Source organism: Saccostrea cucullata, unplaced genomic scaffold (assembly GCF_032062105.1).
Source record: "Saccostrea cucullata isolate Sc308-1 unplaced genomic scaffold, CSIRO_AGI_Scuc_v1 ctg13318, whole genome shotgun sequence".
NCBI lineage: Eukaryota > Metazoa > Mollusca > Bivalvia > Ostreida > Ostreidae > Saccostrea > Saccostrea cuccullata.
The window spans coordinates 1-17,918 of NW_026921183.1; the positions used below are offsets into that span (position 1 = coordinate 1).

A 17,918-nucleotide genomic window follows, 5' to 3' on the forward strand; every position below is an offset into this window, starting at 1 on the left:
CAGTAATTTCTTTCTCAGCACTTCCTTCAAAAAGTCCCCAAATTCACAATATCTTGATTAGTTCTCGCACTCGCACATATACTCATTTGCAGTCTCACTTTCTGTCTGGTTACACTTGTTGGATTTTAAGCGTTCTGAAATCACCGAAGGTTTTGGCATGTAGTAGTCTGTGAAAATTTTTACTATGTCATTAAATGACTTTTCTTTCGGCAAAGCAGCTGAAGTAGATTCTTAAGAACGCCATACGTCGTTGGTCCAACCACCGACAGAAACACTGCTACCTTTTTTCTCTAATTTGACTTCTTTTGCTTTAAAATACTGCTCCATCCTGTCCATATAGTTCACAAATGTCTCCTTACCGTCGCTGAATTCTCCAAGTTTCCCGATATACGAGTACGCCAATTTTTGTTTATGCACAAATGTCTCCAACACCTTTATGCCTTGAAATAAAGAAAATGTCCACTTCGCCGCCACTGTAATATCTAGCTGGGAAACACCACTCAGTGCGCCAAACAGACATAACACGTGTTTTTTTTTTTTTTTTTTTTTTTGTTTATCTAAATGGAACTAACTGTTCATGAACAAAATAATTTGAATCTCAATCCCGATCACAAATACAATTACATGTACAAATACTACAAAACTCTTTTTTCATCTGTTTTCTGGAGATTGCTACAATTTCATGCCACAGTTTTGTCATTAAGACCACGACAGAAAAGAAAAAAAATTCCATTTTATTGTGGAAACTGGTCCTGCAGATAAAACCTTGCAAAATATTCAAAATCCAGCGTCGATAAACATGATGAAACAAAATAAAGAATACTCACTTCTTAATATTCGTTATTGTCGAGTACGGTTCTACATTTGCAGCCCCCCTCCATTCCTAGGCAAAATAAAATTTCTCAAAATAGAATACTTTAAACTTTAAACAAAAAAAAAAATCAACCAACATTCATTTAATGTCTCATGTAATGTGCTTAGACTTCCAGTTGTAATCTTGAAAGGCTTGAAACTGTATAAATTGACGTAGGTTAAACCATGACGTAGGTTGTACCATATTGGGCATAACTCAATATAATTAAAAGAAAAGTTTTCTTAATTTAAGCGCAGAATGATGAATTTCTATGAATGCAACTTCAAGATCCCATCCCCCTAGCCCTAGCTCTCAAATTCTCATAGGCTGTCTAAAAGTAAAATCGACCAGAGCCAATTAACATGGCAGTTAAGGGGGCCGACTAGGGTTTTATTGTTTGGAAACTGCTATAGCAAAACTCTTCATTTTTATACCATATATAACTTACATTAACTTCAGCGTACATGCCAAGTTAGGGGAAAATCTGCCGTCCAGGTATTCTTAAGGGACCGTCTCAAACTACAGGTTCATTTACTAAAGGATTATATAGGAAAGTGCCACTTTTTAGCACTTTAAAGCATATTATACAAATACTACAATATACTTCTTATCAAAACTAAAATATATGATTAGTAAAACTATATTGTGCATTATAAGAAACACAAAATTCTACCGTCTTGTTACCAAAGGGGGCATCTCGAAATCCAAAAAATAAGAATTTTCCTGTTTTTATAGAGTACTACAGAATATAACGGGAACAAGAGATTTAAATGAAAACAGAATAAAAATATTGAAGATATTCTTACATTTCTATATTTTAAGTACAGGTCCACCTAAGAATTCGGCAAATAAATGATAAGTCGAATATTTCATATTCAAAAGTAAAAGTAGGGTGTAATTTTCAATTTGATTGCATTGTGGTTTAAGTTAAACAATAATAGTTTGAATGATTGTTTCACTTGAATACATTTTAGGTGTAAATAAAGTCTGGAAAAGACGAGAGTTGCAGCATTTATGGAGTCCTGTTAACCATCTTGTTAAAATGAAGTTTAATTTTGAAAATTGGATTCGTTCAAATACCGCCTTAGAAATTCTTTGTGCAGTGATTGTCAGAAAGTTAGAAGGACGGAGAAAGGACACAAATATTGCCAGTATTGTAGGATCTTCCACCAGTTTGTTAGGAACTATCCTTATGGTGTCTGGAATTCTTGCCTCACCTGTGACGGGAGGAGCAACACTTGCTTTGACAATTGCTGGAGGAGTTATTTCTGGGGCTGGAACAATAACAACAATCGGAGCCAAATTGACGGAATTTTTTCTTAATAAAAAGCCCAAAAGTATTGTTCAGCGACAACAGATGGTACTGCAGGAACATTCAAAACGCTTTGAAAACAATGTGAAAGAGTTAGATAAGTATTTGAAGATTCTAGAGGAAAAAAATGGACAAAAGTTTACTGCTTCCTTAGATGTAGCTCCTGCATATCTACGTACATTCTGTAGTATTGGATCCATTCCACTTCTGATACTTAGAGTTTTAGCTAACGCTATTACAAGCGCGGAGGCAGTATTTATCCCTGCATCAGTTGTTGCTGATGGCGCAATTATAAGTATTGCTGCCCATAGTTTAAGGAAAGGTTCCAGAACTGACGAATCCAAAAAACTTAGAACAGCACAGCTTTTGTTAAAGCTTACAAGAGATCAAATGAATATCTGGGCATACGGAAACACTTATAAAGGAGGTAAATTATATTATCGTTTGAGCACATTTAATAAAATTGTGGTGACTTATACTTCTATGTAATACTGTAAATGTTAGCATATTCAATGAAAAACACGTAACGGAGGTAAATATTATACACGTATAACACATTAATTGAAAATGCTTTTCGTTATTTTTTTTACATTTCATGAAAATTGTTTATTAGTTTTTAATTATTTCTTATTCTATAACATGGTTTTCAGACTTTCAAAATATTGTTTAGAACTTTTCAATTTCTCTCTTCAAATTAAAAGTTTCCTTAATATAAATATACTGCAGGCTCTGAAATACAAAACACAATCTTCGTTTTAAAAAACATCATTGGAGATCATTGTGTACTTTGAAATCACACATTTTTATGGGGGCTTAATTTTCGTTGCTTTCGAGGTATGGAGAGGCCCACCTTTTTAGGGTCAACACAAAATATAAAAAAAATGATATGCATTACTACTTAACATTCTCCAACCACGAAATCAATTCTCTACAAACCAATATTTATTCCTCATAATCGAAAATTTGACCCCACGAATATATGTGATTTTAGAGTATATAGTTTTACGGATGTCAACTCATAAACGTTTTAGTTCTTCTCAAACAGAACGATAAAACCCGGTTAGAAATCTAGTAGTCATGCATTTAGCAAAACGAATAATTACGTAATCTATGTGTATGTTTGATAAGGTAGATATACTGTACATGTATTCGTTGAAACTAACTTATTAATAACTCATTTCCTTATACAGGAAGCTCTAATGGTATCTTAAAGGAGAAGGCAGCAGTTACATTACAGAATGAAGTGAACTAATTCATAAAACAATTTTTTTTGCATATCATCTGTTAAAATATGGTGTTATTTCATTATTCTTTGCAAAAAAAACTTTCTCTTCAAGATGATAAAAAAAGCAAGAACGAATTTTTATCATAGATTTTTTAATGTGTTTAAACATTCATTTATATATGTATATATTTTAATTTAATAATAAATATCATTTTGTTTTTACAATTCAACTTTGAACTTTTTTTTTATGTTTGTTAAAGATGCATGCTAAAATAAAAAAAATGGTAGGATATGAAATAGAAAAAAATAGATAAAAAGAAATTATTATTTGATGACACAAAAGCATTTGCAAGTAAAAACGTGGAATACTGTATTTATTACATGTATTTACAATTTCTTGCATTAAAACATGACCAAGAGAAATGACACTTTAGGACCTTAAAGCGTTCTACTCCCACACTTCAACGAAGTAAATCGGAACATATTACTTGTAAAATCATACATTTAATATTAAGTGAAAGAAGATCATTCTCCCCGAGGCCATAACATAGGCAAACTGAAACAAAAACAGTAAAACCAGTGAATCGAACAAACATTTTGCACAATAGCGCAAGCCGCAAATGGTTTTGAAAATCTTTGTTAAAGCTTACAAAGCAAGGATCGTGTACAATATGCAGAGTATATGAACCAGATCTATTGATGCATACAAATTGCAAAATATACTTTTTTGTTTTCCGATTACCTTTGACTGTGTTACACATGTATAACGCATTTCAAAAAATTACTCACTTCGATAAAAAATTTCAAAATGCGTTAGATTTAGGACCAAATCAACGCACTTTTTTTTCTGTCTTATACACATATGTATTACTGTACTTCTCCAGTTTTCATAAATTTTATGTAAACTAAAATTTTCACAACGCCACACCAGTTATAGAAATACATGCATTTGGATTTAGCATAGGCATCAGATCCGGGTGGCGGGGTGGCTAGTTTCATAGGTGCCCAAACATATTGCAAATCAATTTGCTACCAGCCCTTTAGTATAAGAAAGAAAAGAGTTGCATAAGAAAAGAGATCTTCTACTCGTCTTCTCCTTGTTCGCAATGAGAGAAAATCAATACATAAAAAAAAAAGTTTTTCGAAAGATATAATTATTACCATTTAATTCTATCGACTACCTTTTTTATTAACATTTAAGGAATGAAGCTTATTTCAACTTTTGTTATACGATATAACATAACTTGGGACAGTTTACGCTTTAAAAACCGCGAAACCGTTGAAATAAGCTTTCATTCCTTATAATTTAATTTCAAAGTAGACAATGCGACAATTTTTCCATTTTCTTTTCTTTGGAAAATGGCTTCAAATATCGCATCTTTTAAAAGTACATGTAAATGGCAAGCGGAGAAATACGATTTTGACGTTACTGATTGTGACGTAGACAAGTTATGTTATACAAAATGGACAAAACCGTTTAACCAATCAAATGACGTGTTACAACAAAAAAAATAAATTTAAACATACAATGTTTATCTCAAAATGTCTCATAATTGTAAAGATATGCATCTAAATAAAATCTAATAAAATGAACATGAGTTAATGAATACGAAATTAAATTATTCTCTTTCTTACCTCTAATCAATCGACTCGCTCAGAAAAAAAAATGCAAACCAAAGCTGTGATCCTGCATGTAATTTAGAGTGGAAATTAATGTTTTCAAGTCAAAATTTTAGTCATGTAAATTTTATTCTTTTTAATTTCTGTTATTTGAAAGAATCTTACTGTGGCTCAGAGACCTAAGAGAAAACAGAGACTGTTCCTTTTGTTGGTACCAGAAATAATTACTCCTTTAATAATTTACACAATCAAAAATTTTCATGAAGATCCTTTGGTACATGTAACTGTAACCTTTCCAAAGAATAAAACCTATCGCTCTGTGCTGAATCACCCGGTTTGTATGATTGTGTGTTTGCAGTTGCATTCTTTACGGATCCTTCTGTTCCAGATGTTTCCTTGTCCCTCCCAGTAACAAGGATTGAAGATTCGGATCTTTCATTTCGATTGCAAACTTTACGCAGCACAAATACCAAACTTAAAAATATAACCACTGCCAACACACTCATGACTATCAGAATCAATTGAGTTGGGTCAGTCTGGTCCCCATATACTTTGCCTGTAATGTCTATCAAATGCATATTGCATAGTTAAAATGAAATTAATGTGTTGCTGTACATACGTGCATCAATTGACTTTATTTTTCAGACATTATTTCATAATCTTTCATATCAAGTACAAAATATACACTGAAAACAAACACCTTCACACATACACAACAACAGCAAAATTGTTCATTTACTTACTTCTAGTTGTACACCCAACAATTGGATCGCACCCGCTGGAATTGTCACAGATACATTCATTTTGGCATAATCTCCCATAACTTGGTGGAGGACAAAGTGTGGCACACTTTAAGCCATGATATCCGACTGGACACTCTTTGTTGAAATTATGAAATATTAGAATTTTCCCTTGAATAATCTTTTGAAAATCTTGTTTTGTATTTACATGTAATGCAAAGAAATACCACTCTCTGATTTAATAACCATGCGTTTGTGCATGTGTTTTACAGTAAAAACAAGCAAATGATAAATGTACCGTAAATGCAGAAAAAATCTAGATTTCGAAAGCAAGTTTGTTTAACCTAATTTGTTAATTTTTCCTCTCATAATTATCATTTTATGTATTATGAATCCCGTAAATCCCATGTTTTATAGAGATCAAACTATGTGATATACAACCATTTGAAATGAAAATAGTTTGATAAACGTGAAAGTGGTAAAGATTTTACAATAACTTTTTTATGCACCCGGATAGATCCAGGGCGTATTTTGTTTTGTCCTATCTGTCCGTTTATCTGTTTGTATGTTTTTCAATTTTAACCTTTGTTATAACTTTTAACCATGAGAGATAGGTACTTCATGTTTGGTATACAAACACTAATTAAGTTCTTTCAAATGAAATCAAGGTCAATGACTTTGTGACGTTGACTGTGACTTATATGCTAAAAATAGCTTTTCCGAAAATTTGTTGCAACCGGGGGCATAGTGTTTCATATACAAAATATGGTTTTATTTTTTTTTACATTTTCAAAGTCGACAATTGAATTTTTCAGAACAAATTAATTTTAGACCAATCATTTTACTAACCATCGCATTCCTTTGTTTCGTTGTTCCATACGTAATCTGCACAACAGATAATTTTACCATCTGGACTGAAGGGGGTAAAAAAGTAAATATTAGGGAAAATTGAATGTTACTGTAATATTTGTTTTATTGTTTAAAATTGTTGATAGAAAATGGAATATATCTGAGTCTCTGAGAAGTGAGATAACTTTATTTCTGTTGAAGTTTACATAGCATACAATTGCAAAAAGATTGTGTTCGCTTGAAATATCAATCCGATTTCTTTTAAAATCATTCACTTTAAAAAACATTTTAATTGGAAGAAAAAGGGATAATGTATGCTGACATCTAACAAAACAATGATATAGCTTAAACAAATGTCAGATTGCAAGTATCATAACTTATTCAATTGATAAAAATATTTCTTTTCAAAATTGAACTTTAGGTAAACTTACCTAAAACACGTTTGAAAATATGCCGGTTTACTCGTTAACAGTGTTACAAAAATAATGTGCAACATTTCTGAACAGCTGGCGTGTCGAAAAAAAATTGTTTTCAGCTTGACGCGTAAAATATACCCATATGTTGAAAACATTTTGTGGATTTTTCAATCATGTGATCAGCTGTTTAAAATGTGTTTGCTGGTCAGGTGACTCATTGAAACTGAATAACATCTACATTTTATATTATTTTTTGAAAAGAAAATTAAGACAGCCCTTTAATTACCATCATCATATGAGTCCATCTAAATTTCTATTCTACATTAAAAAATATGTAAAACAAAATATTCAAGTTTCTATCACATGACTAATAAGGAATGCTATTTGTCAATACATGTATTTTAAAAAAAAAGCTTTAAGGTTCAATCAGAATTTTGTACATGCGTGTACCTTGTGAGTAATGTGTCTACTGCAATTTTACTTTTTACAACATTTTTGACTAAACAATAAAATTATACAATATTCAATTAAAAAGAGAATTCATCACCACTGAGGTCATCAAAAGCTAATACATATGGAAATATTTCTGATTTTCTTTTTTCAATACGAAAAATTTTCAAACAGCGTTGATTTAATGTAATTTGTTTAACAGTCAGTTTATTTGCTCAATTTTGCCCAAAATAAGATTTTTTGAATATCATGATTACAGTTTGTTATATATGTTTGTGATATATTGATTGACATTTAACTATATAATCTAAGTGTAACACGTTTGCAGTTGACCGGTTACATGCAGACAAAATGCCAAAATTGTAGGCGATTTCAGATTATGCGTATTTATAAAGATATTCTAAATACATTTATGAAACATCATTGTTTTTTTTATTGATATCAAGTATGCCAAGGAGTGACGTTCACGTTTACCTCAATGTAAAAATACAAAAACCAACTGATTATTAATTAGTTTACCGCAGTGTTGAGGAAGTTTAATATCGTTTAAAGGTTACATTTAGAAAGTATGTGAAACTTTGATTTTTTGTCTTCAGGAAATACTTAACCGTGCCGTAATTGAGCTATCGAAGGTTCATGTTTATTTTGAAATTTGTAAAGTTTCACAATTTTCTTTTTGGATCGAATATGTATTGGTCAAAGTGATACATCGAATATTTTGATCAATATTACAGTGAAAGTGCTAATTTTTTGACAGCATCGATGCTGGATTGGAAACCTCCCACCCCCTTGACAGATGATTTGAATGCTTCTTTTCTTTTCTTATTTTATGCAATAAATTCTTATCCTTGGTCAGATGTTTTCTGATGACCAGGTCAAATCTAGCTATCTGATGTACGTGTAGCTAATTGAATTTCAGCATTACCATTAAAAACAATAAAAGTGTTTTATGTAATCATTCATTCATAATATTTTAATGTGCATTTATAATTTCAATAGTCTAACTAAGTTTCCTTCTCTGTTTATTGCTTTTACTTTTTAAAACCTCACTGATATTCTGATGCAAGTCGGTCAATGCTGGTTTTTAGTAGATCAAAGTTAGTTTTATCCTGTGTCTACTGATGCTGATCTGACAGTGTTGTTTTAGAATGCTTACCCTAATTTTGAATCTCATTCTTATGCGCCCGAATTTATTTGGAACATATATTGTTTTTTTTCCTGTCTGTCTGTTTGTCTGTTTTTCTGTCTGTTTGTCTGTTTATCTGTTTGTCTGTCTGTTGTCAACTTTAACCTTTGCCTTAACTTTTGAACCGTGAGATGGAGACTTCAAATTTGGTATGCATACTCCATTAATTTAGCACTTTCAACTGACACCAAGGCCATTGGCTTTGTTTTTAATGCTGATGCTGACTTATGTTACAACATTAGTTACCTGCACTGTTGCCATCATCGCCAGAAAAGACAAATATTTCAAACATTTATATCTTCTTAGATTTTCAAGCAGCCAGACGGGGCCGTGCAGCTTACAATTCATTTACATAGATAACATTCGTTAAATAGTGTGTTTTGATTAAAAATTATCCAATTACTAGTTTATAGTCAATATTATTATTGATGAAAGATATTGTACACAATGTACAAAGTGGTCATTATAAAGATATTTTTTGATAATGGAATTTATTAGACAACCCTTGTATCTATTTTCTCAATAACGACCACATGCCTTTTAAAGGTTACATTAAGATAAACAAAAGAGGTCAAGGTATTTAACAAAATATTAATTAAGTCTATTACCGAATAACAATGTAATATAAAAAACATGCATTTAAATCCAAAAACATATTCAATTTACATAATCAGAAGAAAAATTTATTGACAAAAACTATGTTCATTTTATGCATAAAATGGCCCTGCTCTTATATCTATCAATTGCCTCTTCTCCCATGTCCAATATCATTTGCATGTTTCAAAATAAAATAGAGACTTTGTGGATTCATTCTGTATACAATTTTTTTAAGAATAAAACTATTAGAAATCAGGCATAGTGAAAATGCAATGTTTTTAAATTTTGCAGAAAATGGCGTATTTGACAATCTTCAGAATAGAACTAATAAAATATGAGCACAGTCCTCGATCCAAAAAAACATGTTTATGTTCTTCACAGAATGATCTTACAGTCTGTTACCATATGTTATTGCATATTTTGATCTGTGGTTTTGCTCTTTATGCAATATTGAAAAAGAATTTGTATATCGTGGCCATTTCATGACGTTAAAATATATTGACTGGAGAGAAAATTAAGTCATGAGCAGTTTTGACTTTTCAAAAATTCATAGTGCCAAAAAGTCCTTGCTATCTATGTGTTCATTTCAATATAACCAGCAGTGTCGTGTGTGTTCTCATTGGGATTCGAATCTTGGTCATTGGTATCTTCCTTTATTACGCTGTATTCATCATTTTTCTTAAGAGAGCCAAACTCAACAGATTCATAGTAATTAGCTGATGAAGAGCACCTAGTACTGACTGAACTCTTCCGAGCGTCCATCATGATAGAACTTTCTTGAACCGGTTTACTGGGACTCCGACATGGGGCACTGTACTGTTGACTGGACAAAATAGCATTTCGTGTATCGATGTATTCGCCACCGTCGGTCTGTTGATCAGCAGAAGGACATTTTTCATTTGTTGGTTTCATGCGTCGACAGATTGCAATTATGAGAACAAATGAAATGGTAACGAATGTGGCGAGAGATATAGATAATATTAGAACCAGCATAGGAACGCCTTTAACTTCTTCCTTCGAAATTGAAGAGAACATTGATGTGGATGTTTCCAGACCAAAACTAGCCGTACCTAAAACATACAGGTTGGATTACTCACATAATATGCTAAATTGTTCAAATAATATGGATATAAAGCATTCATTTTACTTCTTTCCCTCTTATTTGAGTATTATTCTACTGGTTAAATCTATGTCTAATATGTTAGCTGATTACAAATTTAATGTTCCTTTTCATTGATAATTGCATACATATGCAATACTGTAACTGCATTTTTAATTTGCATATTTACTTTATGAAATCGTTTTTGTTTTACAAAATTTGTTTGGGGACATGATTTGATATTATCAAAATTGGATCAACATTTTTGTACACGTATTTATGTTTGTCTAATGAAGATGAGGGTATGTAATGAGGAGGTATAAATCTATTAAAAGAGACAATGATTATTAGATATTTAAAACACTATAAGTACTTGCTTTCCTTTACTGGACACCCGGTAATGTAATGACAGATAGATTCATCACACTGGCAGATTTGTTGACAATGTTTTCCATACGTCGGTACTCTACACTTAAACATACATCTTTCTCCATAGTAACCTGTCCTGCATCCATCTTAAAAGAAAAAAGAAAATAAAAGGAAGTTAGATAATATGCTGTCTAAGTTTGATGCGAGTATTTCTGACTTAACTGACTCTACAGCATAGAAGGTCTTTGTCTATCCAACGTTCACAATCATTGAAAGATTTTGTTAACTAGTCTTAAAATAAAATAAAACTGAACAGAAATTAAAATTGTTTTTTTAGGGGGAGGCTACTGTGGGAGAGGGTCTCATTTGATAAAAAAAAAAACACGTCCTTATTTTCTAACAGAAAATAAAAACATGAAATTTCTGTATGCCTCCTTCCTTCCTCTCCATTTATAAACGTTGTCATATTTTGAGTTTAAAGGCTAATCTCAATGATTTTCATATAATTTAGAACGTGTTCATGTAATTGTACTTAAAAAAGAGAGGTAGGGATTGGTACGGAAGAAACATGCATGGCGTTGGTTTCATTGGTCGTTTTATGAACGTTTATAATTACCCGAATCAGAGAAGCAGCCTGTAGCGATGTCACATAGTCTCTCATTGCAGTCACATTTCCCTTGGCACTCTAAACCATAGTTAGGGTACGGACATGCCTGTGTACAATTCCGACCTAGATATCCTGGTGAACACACTACAATACAGAGAGATTAAATACATCACCAGATATATTGAGTCTGATACAATTTAATCTATTAAAAATGTTGAAATTGATTGAATAATTTGCAAATAAAATTAATCCCTAAAACAGGAATTATAAGAAAATTTTGCGTTTATGAAATACAGATTTGTAGTGCATAAACAAATACATATTGTGTTTAGTAATTTAACCTTTTGATTTTTAATATTTAATATCTAATGTTATACTTACATTGTATTTTAAGCATAAAGAATTATTATTTAGAATTTTAAATGGTTTAGGTCATCAGTTTTGCCAAAAACTAGTATGCAACAGCAATACTTTATATGAAATACATATGTATGAATGTTGTATCACCTTGCCTTAATGAATACATTTTCATATACATCTTGGTTAAGCATTCATCTAGATAGCTTTGTTGCAACCACTATTGAAATAATTATTTCAATAGAGGTCGTTATTTCAATGATGGTTGTAACAAAGCTTTATCGATTTCTCAGAAAATCGGCCAAAGGCTTATGAAACAATAGTGAATGATATTAAAGATACCCACTAGAAGATATTAAATTTTACATTTCCATTCTATTTCATATGTAGAAGTAAATAAAATTACCTTTACATTCTGTAACAAATTCGTCCCATTCCCGACAGCAATTGTCAATTCTAAAACTATATGTAATGGCTTGAATAGATAAATGACATGATAAACTGGCAAAATATAAATTCATTTTATCAAAAGATTAATTCTAAACGTTTGATTTAACTTAAACTTTCTTACTTTTTGCAATGTTCTTCGTTGTAAACAGCAAGTACCGAGACATAGATTATGAAAATTTTCACAAAATGAACAAAATTCTCCATAGTGCTAAATTACATTTAAAAAATCGTAATTGTAACTTTGTGTGGCTGATTGGTAAATATCTAAAAAAAAAACTAATGAGTTAAAAACCAAGATCAACGGAAATGGTATTTAGACCAATTATTTAAAGTAAACTTCCTTTTCGACATTTTAGTTTTAAACACAGACTGACAATTCATGTACATGTATTTATCTAAGAGATCATTTCCCCGTTTCCTGAATTTTACTGACAATTGTCAATTGTATCTACAAATGCGGTAAATTTTGCATACAATTAATTGTTGACATTTGTTCAAACAGTGTTCAGTCTTTGGGAATTTGGGCTAGTTGATTATTCTTTATATAATGGATAACAACATATACTGGAAGGAAAAGGAAACGCATAGTAAACTTTTGAATTTGATTAAAACTATGTTTTCCAGAAACGTCATTAAACATGTTATCTTTTATCAACATGTTACCAAAATCTTGTTTGACTTCGACTGACAAATCATGCGTTATTGAAATTGATATGTCGATACCATCCCCCCAATCCCCAGCCACGCCATCCCTTAATTAATATGAAATAAAATTCTCGTCATCCCCCTTGCGCATGATTCTCCTGCGTATTTAGTTCATCAAGGCATTTTTCTTTGTCAAACGATTATAATTCAACCCAACCGACGGTAGTCTTAATGGTTAAGAGTAGCCGTTACATTCTAAATCAAACACATCCCCTCGCCAATGAATCCCATATATTTTTGAGAATCAAGCTGAATTGGTACACATGCATGTTTGTTAGAAAGTCTCGACAAACACTGCCTACATTTTCCCAGTTTGAACATGCTAAAAGCGATAGGCATACAACTAATGCTTGCGCATGTGAGCTTGAAATTGACATTAAGTGGCCAAGATCTCGAACCAAATTGGAGAAGAGAGTTTCTGTCAATTATTGGGTGAATGTTATGAGTATGGTTGACGACAGTTTAAATATCGGTTACAGTGATAATGCCTTGACTATAGCCAGTGTGGCATGATGAAAAGCCATATCTTGATGTGACAGTGCTACGCGCTTACGTCATCCTCATGGTTGGTTGGAAACGACTGAATACTCTTTATAGTTAAATTTAATCGTTTTTATGCAATTGAGCACTATAACAAATGGCAAAAATACCACATAAAACAGCTGTACCTTGACATACCTTATGTAAATTTGAAACGGCAATTGTTCATATCATGTTTCTAATATGCCCAGCACGTTTAAGTAACCACTTACATGTACATGAACTATTGCATATCAAAAAGGAGATCTTTTCTAAATAATTGTATAACATGTATTTGGCGTCACAGATATGGTTATACAATCATGTGAACTGATATACTTAAACGTTCATTAGTTTTCAACTTTCTTTGTTGCAGAATAAATATAATTTATGTATGATTCGCATGTAAACTTTAAGCATGAAAGTGACTGTAAAATTAACAGAGAATCTTTGGCACCTGGGAACAAATATTTCTGTGGAGGATTGTACTCAAATTGTTCTTGCTAAATACCTGGAAATCTTTGCAATTGGCAAAACTTCGTTGCAGAACTTTGTAACACGAAATAGGCGAACCTATGTTCAGTTAATCTTGATTAACTATTAACCCTCTCGTTGAGAGAAAACAAGTTCTCAACAATATCATTTAATTTGAAGTAACAACGTACTTTCAAATGTTATCGACATGATTGTGTCTCAAATGTCCGCCCAATCTAGACTTTGATAAAAAATAAAATAATGTAAAATATAAAAATTATAAATGTATATGTATTGTTTGTGTTTTGCTTGCTGTTTAACGTCCCTCTGAAGAATTTTTCACTCATACGATGACAACAACATTTGCTAGTTGATAGCTGATGGAGAGCTTTAGATGTTGTTCTTTTCTGGGCGAATTGGGTCTAACGTAATTAGGAATCTTTTTCTATTGGATCAGAGGACCTTACTTCTACATATTTTTCATTAATCTGGATAAACAATCAACTGTCTAGTTAAAAGAGAAACATTTTTATCTATATTTTTTGATTACAGATAACGAATGGGTTCTTTTTACTTATACAAGATATATTCAATTAAAAGATGGTCAACCCTAAAATAGTTATTATTTACAGAGATTAGTAGAAGTTGACAAAGAATAAGTAAATGATGTGTAAATAATAAGGGAGAAATGCAAACATACATATATGTATACACAGATTGAAAATAATTAGGGAAATAAATTGCATAATTATATATATAATGTGAAATAGTCTTTGTAACACAAAAATGAAAATAAATACAAGTTAATATCGTAAGTCATCACAAAATTAATTCAATTATAATTTCAAAGACAAAGTTAAAAAGCATACTGCAACATAAATTTTCATGTTCAATTTTCTTTTGCTTTTTTTTATTCAATAATAAGGTATTTGATTTTCATTAATGATTATCAATGATCGAATGCTTAAATTGTAGCAAATGAAGATGAATTTTCTTTACTATGGAAATATTTGCGTCGGTCATATGAATTCGTTTCGATATTATTATTAATAGACCTGATATATTTGTATACACGCAGTTGTCAAATATGCACCAGTTTTGAACATGCAATATTGTTTCCTTGACAAACTCTGCAATCAATTTGAGGAATTTGTGATCATAATTTCCTTGTAAAAAAATCTATATAATTTATGTAAACAGAAACTTCCCCATCCTTGACTTGAATTGAAAATTACATAACTATATTGATTATTCGTCAAGAGAAATCTATTCAATCATAACATGATATTTGATTCTTTTAAAAATTAAATTCATAGTCATGCTTCGTGTACTGTTCCTTATTTCTTTTCCAGACATCCACCACAACAAGCAAGTTTCAATAAGATTCAAGTCCGAGTCTCAGTGTCAGTGGTTATTGATACATATTGATATCAACAAATGGTCATGTTTGTTTCTTTAAGTTCCTTGTGAATTTCCTTCTTTGTGATATTGCAGTTTTCAGAGTGTATATTGTAAATGTTTGACAATTAGCATTTTCGCTGAAATATTTAAAACATATCTAGAACACATCTCTGTCAATTCCATATTTTCATTTTGGAGATGATTCTGAATTATACGTCTGCATTTCAGTGCTTTCATTTTGCTAATTCGTTACTATCTCTGGTGGGTTAGGTGATGCTTCCTGTTTACAGTGGAAATGTTCTGAGATTAAAAACCCCTCATTTTCTTCATTTAGTGTTATCTCCTGATATGTTGGTTCATTATCAGTATGAATCATTTGTTCATCCGAACTTCCTCGTCTCCTTTGGTAAAATTCGAACACAGCAAAGAGTATAACAAAAATTGTTAGAATAACTATAATACCACATGCGCCTACGCGAAAATAAATACGCTTACGTCCTAGTTCAGGGATTTTGCCTCCGAGTGAGTTTTTATCTGAAAGGTAAGACTCTTTGTTCTTTATTTGTTTGAAGGAAATGTTCCCTGATTTTGGAACTTGTGTGATGTTTTCTGTGTTTAAATACAAAATTGATAAATTTATCTTTGTTTTGCTGAAATATTTTTTATCACGATAAAAGTGAAAACTGCAGAATTTCAGATACATAAGGCAAAAATATATATTGTTGTTCAAAAATTGCATTAGTTTACAAAATTGAAAATAGACTGCGTCAGTATGCCTGTTATAATATCAATTCTTACTGTTAGGTTTGGCATTTGGTAATGGACATCCTGTGTCATAATTACAATCATCTTCCGAACAGTTGCAACTTCGATTACAAAGTTTTCCGTATAAGGGAAAAGGGCATCTTTCCATGCAATTTGTTCCAAAGTATCCTGGGTTACATTCTTACATTTAAATTAGCTTGGTCAGATATAAAACCTTTTCACAGAGTTTTAAAATAACAAAAATAGTAAGAGGAAACCTACAAGTCACTGGAAATAGTTACATGAATATTCAGTTGATATTTTTCAAGATTAAGAGATAGGTGATGTACATATGTGAGTAGATGATGAATTGATGAAATGAAATAAAGCATTTTACTCAAAGAGTCATTGCAGCTATAGCAAGAAAGTAATATTATTAAATAATTAAAATTACATTTCAGAAACTCGGTATTGAATTAATAGAAAAACATAGAGTGAACGTTGAAAATGATCTTTTACCAGTACATTCATGGTTCTCTTCATTGAACCAGTAATTACTGCAGCATGTTACACCGGATGTTCTAGATAAAAGGTGGCACAGGATAAAGAATTTAATTTTGGGAATGTTTGAATTCATGAATGGCAAAAAAAAAAACTCTTCATAAAACTGGCTTATAGTAGAACATACCCTCTGCAAAGTTTACTATCTGCTGAAATTAATTTAAAAACATTCTTTACAAACTCGTATATTTTGTGCCTTTCAATAATATTACGGAAATGTCAAAGAACTCGTCAACTTTCATTTAAATATAATGATTGGGCTGGTTGGTTTAATTTATTATCTTAATCTAAAACATATTCAGAAGAAACAAATGAAAGATAACCCAAAATTGTTTCTTCAGAAATTAATTAAAATACATGTATGCATCTATTAATCAATACTTTGATTACATGTTGCTTACCTGATCTTCCGGTAAAGCATCCTCCACCTACATGACATAAGTCTACCGAACAGTTACATGTTAGCTCGCAGAGCTCTCCAAAATAGGGATATGGACAGGCTTCTGAACAATTATGACCATAGTTACCGGCTGGACATTCTGCATGTTTTTATTAATTAATTTATATATGAGTACAAATTTTAAGCATTTATTTCAAGCAGAAAATTAAAGATTTAAAATATTTACATAAACTTACTTAAACATTGGTTAGTCTTTTTCTCATACCAAAAACCACTGCAGCATATCCTCTGACCATTTTTACTAAAAGTGAAAGAAATATTGCACATGTATTTCTTTTTTACTCTAAAATGTAATTGAAAGTTGTTTTTTTTTCCAAAAAAAAAAGATATGTTACCTTCCACAATCTTGACCGTGACTTTCCAACCCGGCAAGAAAGATGATAAATAAAAGACGAAGCGTACACTCCTTTTTAGGAGACATCAGTGACCGTTTTTAACTTTTTCCAGGGAAACATTTAAACTTTATTCCATTTTGTTTTCTTTCTTCTTTGAATACGATTATCAAAAACGGCTGTTTGTCTTAATACATTTACTTATTTGAAATCAAAATTAAATTTCGAATCATGAAAACATATGTTCACAATAAACAGAATGAATTTCAAAATATAAGTTTACGTTCCGTTAAAAACAAGGAAGTACTTTATTTATAGTATCATGATGCGGAATGACACTAAAAGTAAATTTCAATCTGATCAATTCTATACTAATCATCAAACAGCTGTAATGTAGAAATGTTTGTATTTTATCTTAATTTTTAACTTCCTTGATAAACCAAAAAAAGTTTCTGTGCATAATGTTCTGATACTAAATATAAAACCTTTGATGACATATTTTCAAGATTTCAGGAAACATATTTTGTTATTTATTTTGTTAATAAATACGGTGTTAATAATTTTTTTCAGCTTCTGATAAATGTATTAAGTG

At 31.1% G+C, this 17,918-nt stretch overlaps 3 protein-coding genes across 3 annotated transcripts; 1 reads left to right on the forward strand and 2 right to left on the reverse strand.

Annotated features, from left to right (window-relative positions):
- Nucleotides 1-1,836: 1,836 nt before the first annotated feature.
- On the forward strand, nucleotides 1,837-3,507 carry LOC134259382 (uncharacterized). The gene is made up of 2 exons (XM_062741971.1): nucleotides 1,837-2,592; nucleotides 3,356-3,507. The coding sequence occupies exons 1-2, from the start codon at nucleotides 1,896-1,898 to the stop codon at nucleotides 3,415-3,417; spliced, it is 759 nt and encodes a 252-aa protein (XP_062597955.1). The 5' UTR covers nucleotides 1,837-1,895; the 3' UTR covers nucleotides 3,418-3,507.
- Nucleotides 3,508-10,608: 7,101 nt separating this feature from the next.
- LOC134259384 (cell death abnormality protein 1-like) lies at nucleotides 10,609-12,716 on the reverse strand. The gene is made up of 4 exons (XM_062741972.1): nucleotides 12,252-12,716; nucleotides 12,087-12,136; nucleotides 11,333-11,467; nucleotides 10,609-10,862 (listed from the first exon to the last, which is right to left on the reverse strand). Exons 1-4 carry the CDS (start codon nucleotides 12,332-12,334, stop codon nucleotides 10,711-10,713), a joined length of 420 nt encoding a protein of 139 aa, XP_062597956.1. The 5' UTR covers nucleotides 12,335-12,716; the 3' UTR covers nucleotides 10,609-10,710.
- A 2,047-nt stretch (nucleotides 12,717-14,763) lies between these two features.
- On the reverse strand, nucleotides 14,764-17,532 carry LOC134259385 (protein draper-like). The gene is made up of 7 exons (XM_062741973.1): nucleotides 17,330-17,532; nucleotides 17,171-17,235; nucleotides 16,936-17,073; nucleotides 16,662-16,680; nucleotides 16,493-16,554; nucleotides 16,028-16,174; nucleotides 14,764-15,763 (listed from the first exon to the last, which is right to left on the reverse strand). The coding sequence occupies exons 1-7, from the start codon at nucleotides 17,413-17,415 to the stop codon at nucleotides 15,471-15,473; spliced, it is 810 nt and encodes a 269-aa protein (XP_062597957.1). The 5' UTR covers nucleotides 17,416-17,532; the 3' UTR covers nucleotides 14,764-15,470.
- Between the last annotated feature and the right edge of the window lie 386 nt (nucleotides 17,533-17,918).